The 20,898-nt window shown below is 42.6% G+C and overlaps 2 protein-coding genes across 2 annotated transcripts in view; both read right to left on the bottom strand.

The window, feature by feature from the left end:
- The window catches only part of insyn1 (inhibitory synaptic factor 1), a 100,055-nt gene that overhangs the window by 34,888 nt on the left and 44,269 nt on the right, over positions 1–20,898 (bottom strand). The window lies entirely within an intron of this gene.
- On the bottom strand, positions 4,795–5,274 carry LOC310876995 (low molecular weight phosphotyrosine protein phosphatase-like; the record flags this gene model as incomplete). The annotated part of the gene is made up of 1 exon (XM_083790642.1): positions 4,795–5,274. The coding sequence occupies one exon, from the start codon at positions 5,272–5,274 to the stop codon at positions 4,795–4,797; it is 480 nt and encodes a 159-aa protein (XP_083646768.1).

Genomic DNA, 20,898 nt, shown 5'->3' with positions numbered 1-20,898 from the left:
ATTGATCACACTACAGCGTCATACAAAAGCATCACGAGTAGCAGATCTGCAAGTTCAATGTGCGACGCGAAGTAGCGCATTTTGAGCTTGTAGATCTGCTACTTTTGCCGTTTTGGAATTTGAATTCTGAAAAGTAACAGTTTCCACACAAGTTTGATGATTACACACAAGCACTGGGTTTGAGTACTTTGTGCACCAATGAAACATATAGTTTCTGTCTACCACCGTATGATGTAGACAAAATAAAGGCACTGACTGCTCACCTCACACTGGGTGTGATATGTTTCTCTCAGGGTTGAGAGTTGAGTGCACGAAGCTGCCTTGCTGTGTTTGTTTGGTTCACGCAGCATGCCAACAAGACGCTGCCCTATCGCGACTACATCTGTTGTTGTTGCTGTAGATTTGTGTTTTTTTTCTTTTGTTGCATGTTACCTTCCTGTATAGATTTCCTTGTTTTGTTTATATCAGGTTATTTTGCCGGAAGGGCCTGGTGTGAGCGAGGCAGCTCACTCCCCCCCACACACCACATGCTTCCTGCCAACTCTGCAACCCTGCAATTATCAGGGGACAGACACACTACTGTACATGGAAAATAAAGAAAAACCGTGAAGATTTTGCAAGAAAAAGCAGTTTTTTTTTCATTATGTAAATATGCATGGGAATCGATTTGTGAGAGCTATATATGCATAATATTTCCATTATAGAATTAAAAGGAGTTGATCCATAATCCCACATACATTTACTAATTGTTCACTCAGCAATAGATATGGCTGATGAAATGCACTGAAAAGGGGAGATGAAACAGTTGCAGTCGGGCAGAAACCTTATGTATCTCCATATTTCAACTTCTCTTTCATAAATGAATGCCTTACGCCATACACAGGCAACTGGCGGCCCGGGGGCCACATGTGGCCCCCACCATCACTTAATGCGGCATGTTAACATCATAATACTGATGTCCTGTTTGTTATTCCAAACATGACCCGCTTTAATTACTTACACTGTATGTAGCTTAATGGAGTATTTAAATGTTATTGTCTTTTATATGTCCAATGTATTTGTATTTAGTTCATAAAATGTACATAACTATAACTAAATGCATTTGAAATTAAATAAAAAGGTTACTTTTCAGGATTCCATTTAAAAAATGTGTCCCTCTGGAGTAAGTGGCTCGCCATCTTCAAAGTTTCCCACCCCTGCCTTACGCCATACAACAATATCACACAAAAGTAAAAAAGAAGAAAATATTAAATAAATTAACCGGTCTACAAGCCTACAGCGTGGTCACATCCCAACATGACGACACAACATAGGCTCTTTTCCCCCAAATTTCCCCGAAAAGCTACTGTCTTGGACATACAAGGTTTACACCCGTCAGCGACGACATGCCTGGCGGTTAGAGAGTCGTGCCAACACATCTGGCATTTTTAATGACTCGTTACATATTCAATGGCAGCGTTTCACTCACGGATCTTTGTTAAAATAAATGTTTACCCTAATTTCCGAGAGGGCATACAGCTTTGGACGCAGCACGGAGGGGAAAAGAGAACATATTTGCACAGGTGCAACTATGGGAAATTTAATTCTTGTTTTGATGCCAGAACAGGAGTCGAGACATTTATTTTGTGTTTTGTTCATTTCTCTCATGTACCCTCATGTATAAGTGAAGGGTTTGTGTTAGCAGTGAATTCAAGTAGGTGCCATTGGTGCACGCACGCAGCTGAAACACAGCTTTCAAAACATCACTGTCGAGCATAAATGAATGCTATTGAGCGTCCTTAACCACTTATGCACTATTGAATACTCCATCGCACGACACTCAAGAGCTGCGAAAGAAATACCTGATTCACAATGTATACCTCGAGGCAGTACATTGTAGATCTGCTACTTTCACTCGTTTTGAAGACTTTGTATAAGGCTTTCCGGCCTATATACACTATACAGTGACGGAAACATGGAAAACACGGAAAGGATCAAAATGCCTTCCTTAGCTTGGAAGCTGGGCACGCCTGTGCTGTTCTCTATTCTGCACCATGGAACACGGGGCGGTCGGTTTCACTCCCTCGGTGCTGAACGGCTGTTCAATAACATCATAACAATAATCATAATATGCCCCCAACCTCCAACCCCTAGCCCCCCCCCCCCCCAGATGAGGCACTTGATTGCTTTATTGATGACTGCTCCCCCGCCCTGCTGGCATTTGACAGCCCGCACAGTGCATGTGATGGCAAACCCCAACCGTCGTGCAATTCAGAAAACAAAACCGTGATTATCTATAGTTTCCAGACCACCTCGCCCCCAAGCAGGCAAACCCCGGCCATTTCCACTATATGACACCAACAAGGAATTAGGCATGATTAAACATTTTGTAATTGTATGGCCCACGACAAATTTTGATGAAATATTTCAGCATATTGGAATATTTATTATTTAGGTTGACTTGGGATGCATTTTGTAACTGGAAATAATTGTGTTCCTTGAAATATGTTATTTGCATGAGCCGACCATTCAGTGAAAATAGCTGATCTACAAGCCCACAACGCGGCTATTTTTGGCAGAGATTTGGTGTGGATGGATGTTGGAAAAAAGGAGGAGACTCAATGGAGAACCAGCTGGTCAATGAAGTATGTTGTCTCTGTCGGGTAGAGAGGTGGTTGTACAATGTGATAAAATAAAAACATCAAAAGTAGCAGGCGCATGTTGTATGAAAAAAGAATAAAGAAGAATGCAAATATATATATAGGTTTCTGTCCGACAGCAACAATATACATTAGGTTTGAAGTGGTTAAGTGTGTTAAAATCATGCTAATAATAGGCTAGATAATAGACCCTCAACATCTACACCCGTATCGCACCTGTCCCCAAGAAGTGCCATCCACTTCCATGGACATCTACCCCGTACCTGTCCCCAAGAAGTGTCCCCTACCTCTAGGGACATAATGCATTTATTTTGCATTTTTATAGCACTTTTCCAAGTGCTCAAAGCGCATTACAATGGTTCATTCATTCATACATTGGGAGGTGAAGTGGCGAACAGTCGACGCCAGCGTCCTGACTTCCCACATTCACACACCAACGGTGGCGAGCTCACACCGACCGACTCATTGGAGGCAATGTAGGGTTCAGTGTCTTGCCCAAGGACACTTCGACATGTGGACAGGAGGAGCCGGGATTCGAACCACCTAGCCAGGGATCATTGGACGACCTGCTCTACCGCCTGAGCCACAGCCGCCCACATAAAACTACAGCATTTACTAATCCTTTTAGCACTTCCTTTGCCTGGGCCAAGTTCGGACCAGGACAACGTTCAAAAGACGACAGGCAAGGTCGACACAGGCCTTCTCTGTCTCCTCAAGGTCTGGCGAGGAATGGACCGGGGATTGATTGCACATGTCTATTGTTAGTATAGTGACGCAGACTGCAGCCAAGAAGACGTTATCCACACACATTATGACACGGCGTGTTGACATCTGTCACACCAATGATTGATTGTTTAAATGAGATCCCCGCGATTACATAATATTTTGGTTCACCAACTCTCCTCCTGAGATGAATCTGCAATATTCTGACGGGGGGGGGGGGGGTGTGTGTGTGTGTGTGTGTGTGTGCGTGCGTCTGTGTAGTAAGTATTGTAGAGTGTGATAAAGGGTCCTGGTTAGTGTTATGGTTAATTCAATATTTTGTAAAGATTTAGGGAGGGATAAGGGTTCAGACTATGCATGAATTCAGGTCAGGTTTAGGAGAGTTGTACCTACGTATATACTTTGTTGTGTGGCAAGGGCACACCGAACAACAATTTGCAGTTCTGTAGATCAGCTATTCTCCGGCCATTTTCAATGCTGTCCTAAAATCTTGATGTCCTCACAGGAATGGTAATACAAACATACGTGTGTGTGTGTGTGTGTGTGTGTGTGTGTGTGTGTGTGTGCGTGCGTGTGGGTGGCTGGCTGGATGGGAAGGGTGTCTAAAAATAGAGGAACTATGAGATTGTGATGGGCGAAGTTAGCAAGGTAGAGGTGGCAGCCATTTGGTGCCTTGTGGGCAAATGTGTTTCCACCGTACAAAAAATCGGTGTCACAGATTTTAAGATGTTCCATTGCTTACAAAAGAGACCGAAAGATGACACGGCGACAGGTTTTGTCACTCTGAAGAGACCACCCCATGGGTTATCACATTAAAGAGAACTGACTAAAGCCTGGAGGTAATGTTTAAAGGTATATTCAGTGATTTCACTCAAAAAACCTTAGGTTTCGTTTTTGGCTGGGACCTAAGCCTTTCATCCAATCAGGATAGATAGTCAAAAACGAAACCTAAGGTTTTTTGACCCCCAGGGGTTAACTGGGGACAGGGAGGAACTCCTTATATGGTCAGCACACTCTATAGTAGGGAGGATTATCACAACAAAACAAAAAAATAAGTGATATTTGAATTAAGTGAAATCACTGAATATACCTTTAAAATAACACTATGTCTGAAGTAAAAAAATCAGACAGAAGTAGCATGTGCTTAAATTAGATCGTATTACTAATAGTTAGACCATGGCTATCGTTTTGAGGGGCGCTAGGGGGGTGCTAGCCCCCCCCCACTACTGTACATCCAGATTTGAGTTATCGTCCACAAACCTCGTCTTAGTAAATACCCATTGACAATGAATGGATAATTTTACGTCCGTGTCTGTGCAAATTTGCATAGTGTCTATTTTACGTCATGATGGTGTATGATAATATCGCCCCTCACTTCACACGGGTGTGATTTTACTCTTCATGTAAAGCAAGTTTGGGTACTTAGATATTATTATAAGTTATTGCTCTCCAAAAATCCTTTGCAGCATCTCAAGCACTGTTCGTACACCCTTTCGTAGTCTTCCTCGTTTCCCCTGTATGGGTCAGGGATGATCAACTGCTTCTCGGGGTCATACGATCCGAGGAGCTCAACCTTTGCTCTGCAGTCTGTCACAGACTTAGCCTTCTTTTCCAGGTAGCTTAGATTATTCTCGTCCATGCACAGGACATGGTCAAAGCTGACGAGGTCCTCTTCAGTCACCTGCCTAGCCATGTGCTTTATGGGCACAGTGTGGCTGTCCATGCAGGCTATGGCACGTGGGTCTGGTTTGTTGCCCGCGTGAAAGTCGGAGGTGGCAGCACTGTCAATCCTCCACTTATCCTCAACACCAGCATCGGTTGCCATCTTTCTGAAGACCGCTTCTGCGATGGGGGATCTGCAAGTATTCCCCAGACACACAAACAAGACTGACAAATTATCGCCGGCCTCCATTTCACGTTGACAATAAAGCCCAACGTTGGCACCCCTCCAGGGTCTCGGGGCTTTATGAGGCCGGCCTGTGACGTCACGTCAGTCATCTATGGCGTATCTGTGACATAATTATGACTGCAAATGTGGCCAAGCCTGATTGGAATTCATTCACAGCTTAGAAGGCAATGGGTTCGATACCGCTGGGGACGCTGTGACGCTATATGTCCCTATAGGGTAGGTACTCTCAACAATCAACAATGCATGTTACGTATTTTACTTTAGCTACTTTAAGTATATTTTGATGCTTATACTTTTATACTTAAGTAATATTTGAATGCAGTACTTTCACTTGTAAAAGTATTTTTTTACACATTGATACTTCTACTACTGTCCAGAATGTGAGTACTTCTTCCACCACTGTGTGTGATGTTCTGTATAGGAGAAACATAATGGAACAACACTCTCCCTCTCCCCATTGTCACTTCGGTCTGCAGCCAGTGAGATGTCTGTCTCTCTCCACACACACACACACACACACACACACACACACACACACACACGCACACGCACACGCACACCCACGCACACGCACACCCACGCAATTGTCTCACCCCGAGTGATTCACCATGCAATGATTTCTGGGATATTCTGAGCTCAGACAGTGTGACAATGTTGGCAAAAGGTTGGCAAGTGATACCTCATTTCTTAGCACCAATCCTCTACTCTCCTAAGCTTTGGGGGAAGAAAATGAGAAACAAATAACGTCCGTCTGTCGATATTCCAACCTAATTTTGCCCTCTTCTCAAGACTAAAATCAAAGGGTCCACCATTCTTGATGACGTAAGGTACGTTTGGTGATCGGCTGGGTATGTATGTTGGGGTAGAATGGTGGTCTGTTAGGTATGTTTCAAGGTTGGTATAAGGTCAATAACAGTTCTAAAGGATTTAGAACAGCAGTTGTATTAGTTTGTAGCAGTACTTGCGCGCTCTGCTTGCGCACAAGAAGGCCATGTATGGCCTATACTTGTGTGCAAGGCACGAGTTGGCACCTCGACAGAGTGCATTTCTAGTTATTATTATTATTATTATTAGCAGTTCACACATTCAGTCCATAACTTCCATAGGGCAGGACGCATGGACATAATCATATATGACATCATCAACTTGCAACAGGAACGGCCCCTGTTGCTAAGATAATACAATATTTAGGCTGCAATATTTAGGCAAGTATAATGTTTTAAGACATATAAATCTTATTAGCCAGGGATCCTTGTAAAAGTAAAAATCACACCCGTGTGTGGCAACTCCCCTCCCCCCATCTCCTCTCTCTCTCTCTCTCTCTCTCTCTCTCTCTCTCATTAGCAGGCAACAGTGCAGCACTGTCTCTCTCTCTCTCTGTTTCTGGCACAACAGCGCCCCTACTAGTCATACTGGTGCTCATTAACATCACACAGGTGAACCAACACGGACATTGCTGCTCCTTGGAGTGGTTGCACCACTCAAAAATAGCTGATCCAGAAGCTCTCAGTACATTGCATTGTGACACGTCGCACGCTTAGGCTACTGCACACTTGTATAGGTGCTTTTTTCACAAAGTAAATAAACAAAACTTATTTTTGTCTACATTGACTTGCCGAAAAGCGACGTCAGGTTGAAACTGCTGTGTCATTGCTTCTTGATGTTGGGGTACAGGCTTTAGTTCCGACATACGTACTATTGGTACGACTGTCATTAAACCGACAACCTACCTCAAACCCTAACCTAACCATAACTGCAAGCACGGAACAGCGCATGTTCGCCAACCTTAACACATGTTCGAAAACCTTAACACATGTTCGCAAACCATAACACATGTTTGCCAACCTTAATCCGATCGTTGTTTCTGCATGTCGGTCCTAACCCTGATGTTGTTCTATGTCTTTTGACCAGCTCAGTGGCCTAGTGGTTAGTGTCCACCCTGAAACTGGGAGGTCGGGGTTCGATCCCTGGCCGTGTCATACCAAAGACTGTAAAAATGGGACCCAATGCCGTCACGGTTTGAGACAAGGAGATGTACCACCCACGTGCATGACAGACAAACAGGCGAAGAAGTACAATGCAAGATGTTTTAATTGTAGAATTAAAAACACGAGGGAGCAAGGAGCACACGGAGCAAGAATACACAAGGAGAAATACTAGTATACTACTATATGCCTACTAGGATTACAATAAATGAACATGCCATCGCTGACTAATGCCTCTTTTAGACGGCGACCATCTCCAGATGAAACGTCAAAGTCCAGTTGCGTTTTCATTTTTTATTGACCCTTTACACAAGAACGCACACTTTATGAAAACGCTATAATGTCGCTATAGGTAACGGGCTGCCAAATAGACCAGTCACCCACGTTACGTACAAGAAGAAGAGCCAGCTCCCCCTTCATACAACCGGCAACCCTATCAGGGTTTTGCTTCCAGAACACAACGTGGTTGTGGCTGTCACTCGCTGCCTGCTTTCTATAACGCATCGAGGTGACAGACAAGCTGACAGACAGCCCAGAGCATGCTGGCAGAGCGCGCCACGGGATGGTTATATATTTTATAATACATTAGGCTACATAAACACTGCTGCCGCCTATTGCAAGGCATTTTATTGACATCATGGTTTTACATTCACCATCGCTGATGAGCAGCGTTTTGTAGGCGAGTTCAGGAACTCCATTATATCATATGGCTCTGCATCAATGTAATAAATATGCGCTGTGAGCCAACGTGAGCCATGATGACATAAGTTTTGCGGATTCACTGTTTTGCCTGTTTACATGGAGAAGAGATAAAACGGCATTCTCAAAGATTTCCACTCTGGAAGGTGGTTTCACTTTGTTGCGTTTTCACCTCCTGAAAACACCGTTCTCGTCTAAAGGGACACCAGCAAACGATACTTTATTTTGCCGTTTTCTATGAACACCATTCTCGTGTAAAGACCACGAACTGACAAAGGAACTGAAAAACCAGGGGAGTATTCACCTTTTTCTTACAGCCCATAGTGCATTGCGTTTGTGTGCATAAATTACTCATTCTCTTGCTGTGTTGCCAGTTTTGCAAGAGAAACAAGTGGACAGGTCTTTGAAAACAAGCACAAATGAAAATAGCTCTATAGATCTATAGATCTACAAGCTCACAGCGACGCATTGTGAGGTTGTATTTAAAAACACATTGAGAATGAATCGAAATATTTTGAATATTTTTAAAACATTTTAATAAAAAAGGCACAAAATATGTTCAGATGGATGTCTGTGGACAATTACGTATATTAATCGGGGGTTCCTTGATGTGAAGAAATGTGGAAGCAAGCCCAAATAAGCAGCTACTACAGTATACACTTTAGAATCAAGCCCAAAAAAACATCAACCAGCTACTAGGCTACCAATAATTTCTTTGCAAGTGACTTTACATAAAAAACAAGTCAAAGGTTGCTTATAATAAGCAACACAGCCTGAAGGAAGCAAAGCACACACACAAGGAGCCCCAGCCCCAGAAAAACGTGGATAACAGGGCACAGGTGAACATAACTAATAATCAACACTGGGATAGCCTGGGATACTAACAGGACAAGGTGGAAACACTATAGGCTAATCACAGTATAGGTTAGACAACGGAGGCAAACAGTAAAAAGTCAGTCAGTCAGGAACAATACTACAAAATGAAAACACACAAGGGTAAAGCAAAACTCAAACTGGAACTAGGAAACCAGTAACACACAGTACTTCAAAATCACAGGAGCACAACAGAAAAGTAAAACACCAACTAAAACTAAGAACAAGGAACACTAGAAAACAGAAAGCATTTGTCATAGCGTGACAAATGCCTCCTTGCTTGGCGCTCAGCATCAAGGGTTGGATTGTGTGGGGTTAGATCAACAATAATGATTCCCGAGCACGGCACGGCTGCAGCTCACCGCTCCAAGAGATGGGCCAAATGCGGAGAACAAATCTCGCATACAGCAATGCATGTGACAAATAGTAAGACTTTAACTTTAACCTTAGAATGGTGTGAGAAGAAGAGGAGCCAAGAGCTTGTGTCTGCAGTCGATGTCTAGAGAACATCGTTTTACTGCACCTGAGCCAGAAGGAGCTTACTGTAGCAATCAGACAGTACAGTACAGTACAGGTTTGGATTCGGGGGAGGTATTCGGCGGACAGGATGACAATTGGCTCGATTAAGCGTTTGTCCACCTCCACACACACACACACACACACAGACGTGCACGCAATGTTTACATTTGTGTTGCCATTTTTAACCCTAAACCTGAGGCTCAAGGAAAATGGTCCTCACAATGTCTCTTGACTATGTCTCTATTCTACGGGAAATGGGAATATTTGGCCCTTAATATACAGTTCGTGCGCACACACACACACACACACACACACACGCGTCAACCTCCTCCCACAGATATATAGCGACTTTATTGAAAAGATGAAAACGCTCTACATGGAACAATACGCCTCCATCCTTCACACGCGCTGTTGACACGAATGCGGTGACGCACAATGGGGCCCGCTGTTTATGTGTACCGTTCATTTAAAGGGAGAATGGCAGCGGATATAGAGTTACGAGAAAGAAAAGGGACAGAGAATTGCCTCCTACACACAGGCACGCACACACACACACACACACACACACACACACACACACACACACACACACACACACACACACACACACACACACACACACACACACACACACAAGTGGTAATTGTTGCAGGTATAGGTTGCGGAACAGGGGAATTAAGTCCAGGCAGTGTGTGGTGCTTTCATTCCTAATGAGCTACACAGCAGCACAACACACAGCGGATGTGGTTGCTGTCCAGAAAGCTCCTACAGTATCTCCATGCCTAATAATAATAATAATAAACGTACTTCCCAAGGTTAATAGCATCAAAGCAATATTTTTATTATTTTTATTAAAGGAACTATACAACATGCATTTTAAAACAGTTTTTTATTATTTAATATCATAATTGTTTGTCCCTCAAACATATTTCTAATGGTTTGAGCCTAAATCACAAATCTCATATAACCAGTCCATGTCATTTATGTATGGCTTATAAAGCAGTTTTAGCACGAGTAGCACCAAAATCAGTTGGCTTGTTCCGAGACCAATGTTCAAAAAACCCACATATGACGAGAAAGCCTCATTGTTCAAAATTGGGTATAGGCCAATTTGTGGGGATAGAAGACAAAACATAGGTAAACGTAGAATTGTTGAATTTAATGTTGTATAGACCTTTAACACATTTTATTAGCACAGACTGGATCACGCATGCATGGGCAAATGGCAGGAGTATTCCCTATTGATTGAAAGATTAACAATTTCGAAAGCTATATAAAATATTTAAGGTGTTTTTAATTTTTAATTTTAGTTATAGAGGGCAAGTATAATGTCTTAATGGCTCACAATTGATAGAAACCACTGTTTTGGCTCTCTCCATCTCTCTCTCCATCTCTCTCTCTCTCTCTATGGAGCTCTCTCATTGGGATCTGATGACAGCAGAGGGGAGTGAGGGAAATCTGAGGACTAGCTGTAAAGATAACTGAGTGACCAGGAATGAATCCGTCTGCTGCAGCCTTGACAGAGGAAGGGGGGCAGAGAGATAGGAAGAGAGTGGCAGAGAGAGCGAGGCAGATAAAGGCAGAGAGAGAGAGGCAGTACATGCCAATATAGACTCGTTCAGAGACGGGTCCCGCATGGTCACATGCAGGCAACGTATTTCCTGTAGGCGGAGACGACATATCTGCGGTGTAAACAGTCGGCTCTTCTACTACATTGAATGGGAAAGTGACTGATGTTAGTCTGCTCAAACGTTACTCTTTTACCTGTAGGCTACTTTATACCAGAGGTATAATGTATACCAGCGGTATAAAGTACAGCAGCCTTATGTTCATACAACACAAATATGGGGTATTGGGTAAGACTGACGTTATTCATCTTTTAGGCCCTTTCAATGCTTCGTCTCAACCATTGCTCTATGGCTCTGGTCTCAGCCACCGCGGTGTATTTTTTGACATTCCGTTTCTCTCCAAAGTTGAACGTTGCCACTACTGTTGGAGCAGCCATAAACTACACAGGTTCATCCACACGTAGGTGTGATATGGTCGCGTAGCACGGCCAAGACCTCTATCTAAAACGGCATTGAAACTATTAACTAAACATGTCAAATATTATTGTACAGTAGGCTATACTTGAATGAAAGTGTGAATGTTTCTGACTGACTGACTGACGGACTGATGATGCAGAACCTTGGTTGGCCGTTTTGCACACAACAAACTTGCCAAATGCAGAGCAATAATTGTCCTTGTAGTGCCATTATGATTTGATGAGTTTGGATGAACTCACGCAGAGCCTTTTCCGTGAAATTAACATCCCTCCAGTGTTTCATACTACAATACTTATATTGACCTGCTCTCCTTTAGTACACACATCATCTCCTTGCTGTCAGTCATAAACCTCTTATCTACATATTTTAACTTTTTGTGCTTTTTCGTAAATGAACGCCTTGTCAATCTGCTATTTTTGAATTTGAATCCTGAAAAGTAACAATTTTGGAGGTTTTCCGCCCGACAGAGACGATACTGTTGTATGTCCATGTGTTTTTTTGTCTGTTCACTTCTGTGGTCTCTAACATAGCTACATGTTTAAGCATTTATTTCATATTTACATCGATTTTCTCCTCTGGTGAAAAGCTGGAGTTTGCACGATGGCAGGCTCTCAGTCAAATCTGGTCACATTTGTATTTCTATTTTGTGAAAAGTAACAGTGGACAACTGGACATACATGACGGTGGACATCTCTAACGTAACTATTCCGGCACTGCCGATCTCACACTCTAACACAGCTCTTTTTTTTACCCAGGGTAGTTAAGTAGCTGAGCACAAGTTCTCATTTTCAGCAACGCCCTGCACATAGAGACACACAGACAGACAGACATACACATTCAAACCTGCAAGCTGCGTACAACCACAGTCTTATACTGTTAGCCACTGAGCAGTTCCACTGGAGCAGTTAAGGGTGCAGTGCCTTGCTTAAGGGCACTTCAGCAGGGTTGGGGGAGGGGTAAGTACATGGTGCCGTTGACCCAGATTTATTTTCCTGACGGGGAATCGGGAGTACGCTACTCCAACCTTTAGGCTGCCGCTGCCCCTTGTGATGTCACAAGCTCATGGAGGTTACCATAATGGTGCAGGGAGGGATGCGGCGAGTGGAATGTCAATCGGATAAGCAGATCTACAAGAAATATCAATACATCCTCATCATCCTCAGTACCGTGATCATAGTATACTGACACTATAGACTGGCCATGGACTCTATATTTGTACATATATATGTCTCAGAATCCATATTATGAGCATGAAAAGCACACAGGCAGCCAGAAATCTTCATGTGGACATAAAGGGACATAGATACGATCACATACGCTCCAGAGCCGGAAAGAGCCCATGGACACTTTGAAATACTGAATTATCTAAAAACACATAATTATTACCCACATAAAGTGAAAGTGTTTCTTGTCTCCCAAACATCATTAAAATAAGATCTGGTTGCAAAAGTGGTGAAGTGGCCCTTTACTCTTTCACTCCACAGCCACACATCCGCAGTAAGGTGACATCCATCCACAGACAGGACTCCACTGACCGCCACACAATGCTAATCCTGTCCTGATGGCATCCACTGATGACTTTTCATGGCATCTTGTTTGTCTATAAGCCGAAAATAGCTATTTTCAGCAAGTGTAAAATCAGCCATTACGACGGCATCAAGGCCGGACAAAATACATTTTAGTCGACTAAATCATCTGTAGATTTAGTCTACTAATCTTATGATATAAAAGTCAACTAACACTAGACTAACAGCAAAACATTCCAGGTGACTAAAATGTGACTACATTTTTTTGAAAATACTTATTGAAATTATTTCCAAAGACTATGACTTCACTTGAGTTTAGATTTTATTGAGCAACGTTTGGGTCGTCAGACCTTCATCAGGCATCTACTTTTTCTCTACTTCTCAGTTCCAGTTATCCGACGCACCTGTCCATTGTAGGTGTGCAGAAGGACTTTTTCTTATAAAAGACAATGACTAAAACTTGAGTAAATGTACTTAATATTGTTGTTACTTTCCATCACTTCATCAATATTGTTGTTACTTTCCATCACTTCATCAATATTGTTGTTACTTTCCATCACTTCATCAATATTGTTGTTACTTTCCTCCACTTCATCAATATTGTTGTTACTTTCCACCACTTCATCAATATTGTTGTTACTTTCCACCACTTCATCAATATTGTTGTTACTTTCCACCACTTCATCAATATTGTTGTTACTTTCCACCACTTCATCAATATTGTTGTTACTTTCCTCCACTTCATCAATATTGTTGTTACTTTCCACCACTTCATCAATATTGTTGTTACTTTCCACCATTTCATCAATATTGTTGTTACTTTCCTCTACTTCATCAATATTGTTGTTACTTTCCACCACTTCATCAATATTGTTGTTACTTTCCTCCACTTCATCAATATTGTTGTTACTTTCCACCACTTCATCAATATTGTTGTTACTTTCCACCACTTCATCAGGCGAGAGCTATACTGTACATCTGACCTTGGCGTTTATCGTTGCTATCGTGAGAAACCTCTTATCTCCATTCAGACTTTCCATGTTTGTTTGTTTTTGTAAATTAACGCCCTACTTTATCATACTAGTGTCACAGAAAAGGATAAAAAGTAGCAAATCTGCTACTTTAGCTATTTTGGAATTTTGAATCCTGAAAAGTAACAGTTTTGGACATATATGAGATTTCCACCTGACAGTGAGTATTATACACAACACGTGTGTGTGTGTGTGTGTGTGTGTGTGTGTGTGTACGCGTGCGCACGTGTACAGAACAGACACAGACGAGCAACGTGATGAGGTTAGTCATGCCCCTCCCCTCCAGACACCGCCATGACTGCTCCGTCCCTCTTAATGTCAACGTCACTTAAGACTCATGACTTTCAACGGGAAGGTGATGTCATGCAACAAGCAGTGGTGACAGTCGTGTCACACTGTGTGTGTGTGTGTGTGTGTGTGTGTGTGTGCGTGCGCCGTGCGTGTGTGTGTGTTTAAATATTCCCATGCAGATGTAATCTGCAGACACCTTCTGCTTTATTAATAAAATAATGAGTTGATTAATTAATTGATTTAAGCAGTCCCACAAACACACACACACACACGCACACATGACACACGACACACAACACAATTGTGTCACTGCATGGGCTGCATGTGGGGCTCCAGCTACCGTACATACAGTACGTCCTCTCCACACCATCTGTCCCCTCTCGCGTTGACGTGGGTCATTATTCCCATTACTCGGGTGTCGCTGCCACGCTGGCTCGTCTCAATGTGCACGTTGTGTATGTTCCATCGCATGGCAGGGAGCCAGTGGTGGAAAGTACATTTATTCCAGGATGTCAAGGTGGAGAGGCTTTTACGTATGTGCCCCCCCCCCCCCCCCCCCCCCCTACTTACAGTGCAGCATGTGCAGTATTGGCCGGTGTGTGTGTACTGTGTAGGCTGGTCACGCCACAGCGTGTTTTCAAAGACGGCGAGCAGACGAAGACAGCTTGAGCAACCACCGCTGACAGCATGAGTAAGAGACCCCAGCAAGCCAAATGACGTCACAATGACGTTATGATGACGTCCTATAGTGACGTTCAGGACTATAGGCCAGGTCACGTGCGTACGTGCGTGCATGTGTGTGTGTGTGTGTAGGCTACAGAACTGACACAGATGGAGGCAGTGAGCAACGTGCAACATGATCACTTCACTGATGAATCCTCTGTCCCGCTTAATGTCGACTTCACTTACTGTATACAGTATGACTCATCATGACTTTCAATATAGGAAGGTTTGGTTTCATCTAAAGCTGTAGGAAGGTCTAGGAACTGTATAGCATATATAGCTAGCACGAATTGTACTGCGGTGCCTGCTTCCAACCATCTCTTTAAGTTTGGGGTATACCGTACCCAAAACAAACGGAAACAACATGGTCGGCTTAACAACAAACTATGGCCAATCACAGATCGTATAGAGCGCTGCAGTCCCACCCCCTTCGAGGGCACCGGAAGATAATTTCCCAATCATTTCCCATAGACGTTTCAGTCTAAAGTATTAATTTAAAGACAGCCTCGGACAAAGTCAATTCGATGACAAATCATGACAATAAACAAATGTTATTTTGGGCCGGACAAATAATTATAAAGACGAAAAAAAGTGTAGGCTACCGTGCAACTCATTTTTAGAGTTTTTCTTCTTTCTAATTATTTCTCCGGCCCCCCAAAAAATTGTTTATGTCATGATTTGTCATTATCCGAGTTGGCTTTGTCCAAGGCTTTAAAGGACTTTTTTTTATTATATATATATATATATATATATATATATATATATATATATATATAAAAATAAAAATAAAATGTCATGAAACCTTGAACACCCTTGGCGCCAGCTAGCGCCATAAGCACCACAGGTTATAATAATTACCCTTTGATAGCCAAACCTGCGGCGCCGCGGGTTATCGCTTTATATCAAGATTCACCGGCAGAAGCCAAACACATACCTTTACTGCGCCCAGGTTGCTAGGCAACCTTCAGTGTCCCTCCAGGCACAAGGTGAAATGCGCGTGCACACCATTGGAAATTATATTTTAAAAATTATATTTTATTTCCTGCCTGTTTTCTCTGAAAAATACTCCAAAATCCTTCTTTTTGTCAAATCCGTCCAGCGTTCAGATGTGAATAGTGATTTTTGTTCGCATCATGGCCGAAATATTACCGTTTCTGGCGAAAGATAAACAACATCGCCCGCTGTAAGACTACAATGGGCTTTAAAGATAAACAACATCGCCCGCTGTAAGACTACAATGGGCTTTAAAGATAAACAACATCGCCCGCTGTAAGACTACAATGGGCTTTAAAGATAAACAACATCGCCCGCTGTAAGACTACAATGGGCTTTAAAGATAAACAACATCGCCCGCTGTAAGACTACAATGGGCTTTAAAGATAAACAACATCGCCCGCTGTAAGACTACAATGGGCTTTAAAGATAAACAACATCGCCCGCTGTAAGACTACAATGGGCTTTAAAGATAAACAACATCGCCCGCTGTAAGACTACAATGGGCTTTAAAGATAAACAACATCGCCCGCTGTAAGACTACAATGGGCTTTAAAGATAAACAACATTGCCCGCTGTAAGACTACAATGGGCTTTAAAGATAAACAACATCGCCCGCTGTAAGACTACAATGGGCTTTAAAGATAAACAACATCGCCCGCTGTAAGACTACAATGGGCTTTAAAGATAAACAACATCGCCCGCTGTAAGACTACAATGGGCTTTAAAGATAAACAACATCGCCCGCTGTAAGATTACAATGGGCTTTAAAGATAAACAACATCGCCCGCTGTAAGACTACAATGGGCTTTAAAGATAAACAACATCGCCCGCTGTAAGACTACAATGGGCTTTAAAGATAAACAACATCGCCCGCTGTAAGACTACAATGGGCTTTAAAGATAAACAACATCGCCCGCTGTAAGACTACAATGGGCTTTAAAGATAAACAACATCGCCCGCTGTAAGACTACAATGGGCTTTAAAGATAAACAACATCGCCCGCTGTAAGACTACAATGGGCTTTAAAGATAAACAACATCGCCCGCTGTAAGACTACAATGGGCTTTAAAGATAAACAACATCGCCCGCTGTAAGACTACAATGGGCTTTAAAGATAAACAACATCGCCCGCTGTAAGACTACAATGGGCTTTAAAGATAAACAACATCGCCCGCTGTAAGACTCGGTTTCGTGTCTGTGAGGCGGGTGACACACACGGAAGCGGGGCTCATATAGAGTTGATGTGAATCAAGGCGCTGAAGTACTACAGACATGACCACCAGATGGCGTCTCTCAAACTGTTAAAGGGGGGGGGGGGGGGGGGAAATCATTCATTTTCAACATTAAACTATGTCATTACTATACAGTACGGTACCTTAAGTTAGAGCTGTTGTGTACTGTAGCAATAAGAAAAGGTGCAGCCTTTCTGTGCGGTTGTCATACAACCGGAAAATCATTTTTTGGGGGCGGGTCGTATGGTCAGTGACGTACGTCGTGCGGCCAATGCACTCTTTGGCCCCGCCTTATGGCAGCCTGATAATGGGACAGTGCGACTTGAATGCAAAGTTATGACTGATTTTCTGCATACAGTACAATATTATCTACAAGTGCTATATCTCGTGAAACATAATATACAGTAGGCTATAACCATATGCCATATTATAAACTAGGCTTCCAAGATTTGCTTGAACAGCGATTTTTATACAGCAGATATAGGAGATACAGCAGTAGGAAACCGCCTGTGATAAACACCCTTATTTTGATTGCAGATGTCATGTTTTTATTGGAGCTTCTGAGCGTACTGTACCTAAACCGTGCATCGAAGTGACAATACAGTTCATCTATATCTGAAGTTGATGACGATTCTAATTGAATGGCACCAGAACTCTACACCAGAAAAAGAAGAAACGTAGAAAACGAGCCATAGTGTATGGCAGAGGGGTCTTCATTGTTTTTCAGGCCAAAGGACCCAGAGATAAATCAGACACCCCACTACATCGTGTTGCAGATTAAACTTGTTTAATTTCATAGATAGATTTGTTGACTATATCATCAGCGTTGTGTAAATCAATGCATTTTGTTTATTTCACACATGTAACCACTTCAATCCTCATTACTAAGTAGACTTGGCCTTTGACTCTGTACTTGGTTTCCTCCTTTTTCCTTCTACCTCAAACCTCTTTGCTGAAAATAGCCAATTGCTCACAACTCCTCACAGTGCGCTTGTAGATCACATTGTTTGGCTAATGTTCCTCTCAATGCTATAGAGTTGAAGTGGTTAATGTAAAAAAAAAAAAAAGTAACCCACTGTTGAAGAGCCCTGGCATATGGAAACACGTCCAGAAGATTGGAACCTGTGAAATATGTCAAAACAACACAACACGGTTCACTTGGCTTATCATTTCCACCACAAAGGCAAACATTGATTAATATATCTACAGGGCTGCATGGTCTAATTTACCACATTTCTAATTTGTCGTAACGTCAACCCCAACAGGTAATGCATTTGCTGCTGAAAACATCGGCATTTGAATCACAAAGTTAAACACAAGAGCTCTGTTTGTGGAATCACTCACATAGCCCGGTATAATAATGCCCCAGAGATGTATTGGTCCAATAGATTTCTGTGTGGAACTAGAGCTTTTGTCTAGAGATGGAGGGGGGGAGGGGTCCTCAATCCTGAACCTACAAACAGCCTGTACTGTATGAATGCTGCTTGCGACGATGCATCAATATGAAATCATAGATATGGTTTTCATTACATCATAGGGTTGTGTCTCTACCTGTCAACAAGAGTTGTTCTACAATTTACAGTCTGGCCATTTAGGACTCAGGCACTCTCATCCAGAGTGACTTACAAGTGTGAGAGAGTGTGTGAGTAAATGGCATGAACCCTTTCTCAGCAGACGACACCGTGAGCGGTCACGTAAACACTAAACAGAGTCCAAAGGAAACAATGTAGTGCTCCAAATAAACTAAGAAATCAGTTACATATCAGCATAGCATCTGTGTTCGAAACAACGATGATCTATTCTTAACAACAAATCTAGATAACAAAGCATATTGTATGCATATAGCTCATATCCAAATATCATTACCATTTCATGTTTTCGCGAATTAATTTCCTAATTATTCGTAACAGTGTCAAACAAAAGCATAGAGAAACTTGCCGACCTATAAGCTCACAATGTGTCGCTATCACGCGGCACGGTTGTGAGCTTCCAGATTGGCTGTTTGAGCTATTTCCGAAAACATGTGAAAGTGAACGTGATTAGTGTGCCGTGTCTGTGGGCTTCATAAATACTGAATCAATGAAAAGTGTTAACAAGACCTCGTGATTAAATAATAACGACACTGCATCCATTGGAACGCAGGTTCTTTTTTTTTGCCCCAATTTCCTGAAGAGTAACGGTTTTGGACTTACAAGGCTTCCAGTGATCCGACAGAGATGCATATACTGTATAGGATACTGTATACAGCATAGCATATAGTGTAGCTAGTCCGTCAACATATCCAGCATGCCTGTGTCCATCAAGTGGATTGGATGCAGGTGCGTCATCATATCACTCTATCCACGCTGTCATCTATCGTGTTCCCGCTGGAATTTCACTTTGCGATCCACGCGATAACAGCACAGCAGGCCCTTCTCCTGCACATATACCGTGGTATTAGACAACTGCAGAAATCCCAAGGCCATGAAATAGGCAAGTGAGGACAATCTGTCATGCATTAGCGAGAGCAACCATTTCATTGCAAATGGCATAATTCTCCATGAAGAGCAAGCTAGCTCTCCCCTTCTGCAGCAGTCTGGAAATAGACTGATAGTGTATATGCAGTGCTCCGCTGCATCTGTGAAATGTATTCTGTTTTACACTCCAGCGTTACAGTTAGGTTGTGTGGACTTTCTTTATTATATATATATATTGTCTCTGTCGGGTGGAAACCTAAAACGGTTACTTTTCAGGATTGAAATAAAAACAAAATGGCAAAATGAGTAGCAGATCTACAGTACAAGCTCAAGACATGTTGATTCGCGTCACGTTTGTGGATCGGCCACTTGTGATGCTTTTGTGTGATGTATGATCAAGCAGGGCATGAATCTCAGAAAACACACAAAACGTTAAAATATGGAGATAAGGGGTTTCTGACAAACAGCAACAATATGTTTTGTTGTCGTCCAGAATGAAAGGCTAGGGGAGAGGCAGAGAGAGAGAGAGAGAGAGAGAGAGAGACTGTGTGTGTGTGTGTGTGTGTGTGTGTGTGTGTGTGTGTGTGTTTTTAGTTTGCGCAATTGTGTGATGACAAGGTGGAATCCATTCCTGTGAGATATTCTCTGGACCCTCCTCGCTCTCCATGCTCAATTAATTTGATTCGAGCTGGAAGCATAAATCCTGGATGATTACGCCGCATTGTGTGGGGGGTGGGGGGGGGCAAGGAACATTTTCATCTTCTCAGGACACGAGCACAGCAGGCAACGAGGAAATTCGTTTTGTTGTATTATGCAGATGTTGATGCATTCTGCAAACTCGTCCAGATACGGCGAGCGGGCATTACAAGAACAACACGTTCTGAGCCAAAAGATACGTTGTTTTTTGTATATATTTCTTCCTTTATTAGCCTATTATTATTGTTGTTGTTGTTCTCATCAATCAGATTGGTGAACCAATATTGTCCAGCAGAGCAGAAAGCACGCTGGCTGGGCCAGGCTAGTTTTGGCTGGAGATGGCTGGAAGCAGACGCTGCATTACAATTAATGCAAGCTATATTATAGTGCTTTCCAGTCCTATATAGCACAGTGATTTTCAACCCTTATATCAAGGCCCATTATTATTCTGCATTTGAGCTGCACGGATCACCATTTGATGAGATTTAGCCTCTCAGACCAAACACTAAATAATATTTTGTTGTCGTTGGATAAGCTGCTGGTACCATAGGAGAG

This window comes from Protomyctophum parallelum (genome assembly GCF_964188405.1).
Source record: "Protomyctophum parallelum genome assembly, chromosome: 2".
NCBI lineage: Eukaryota > Metazoa > Chordata > Actinopteri > Myctophiformes > Myctophidae > Protomyctophum > Protomyctophum parallelum.
This window is presented reverse-complemented; position numbering and strand designations above follow the sequence as displayed.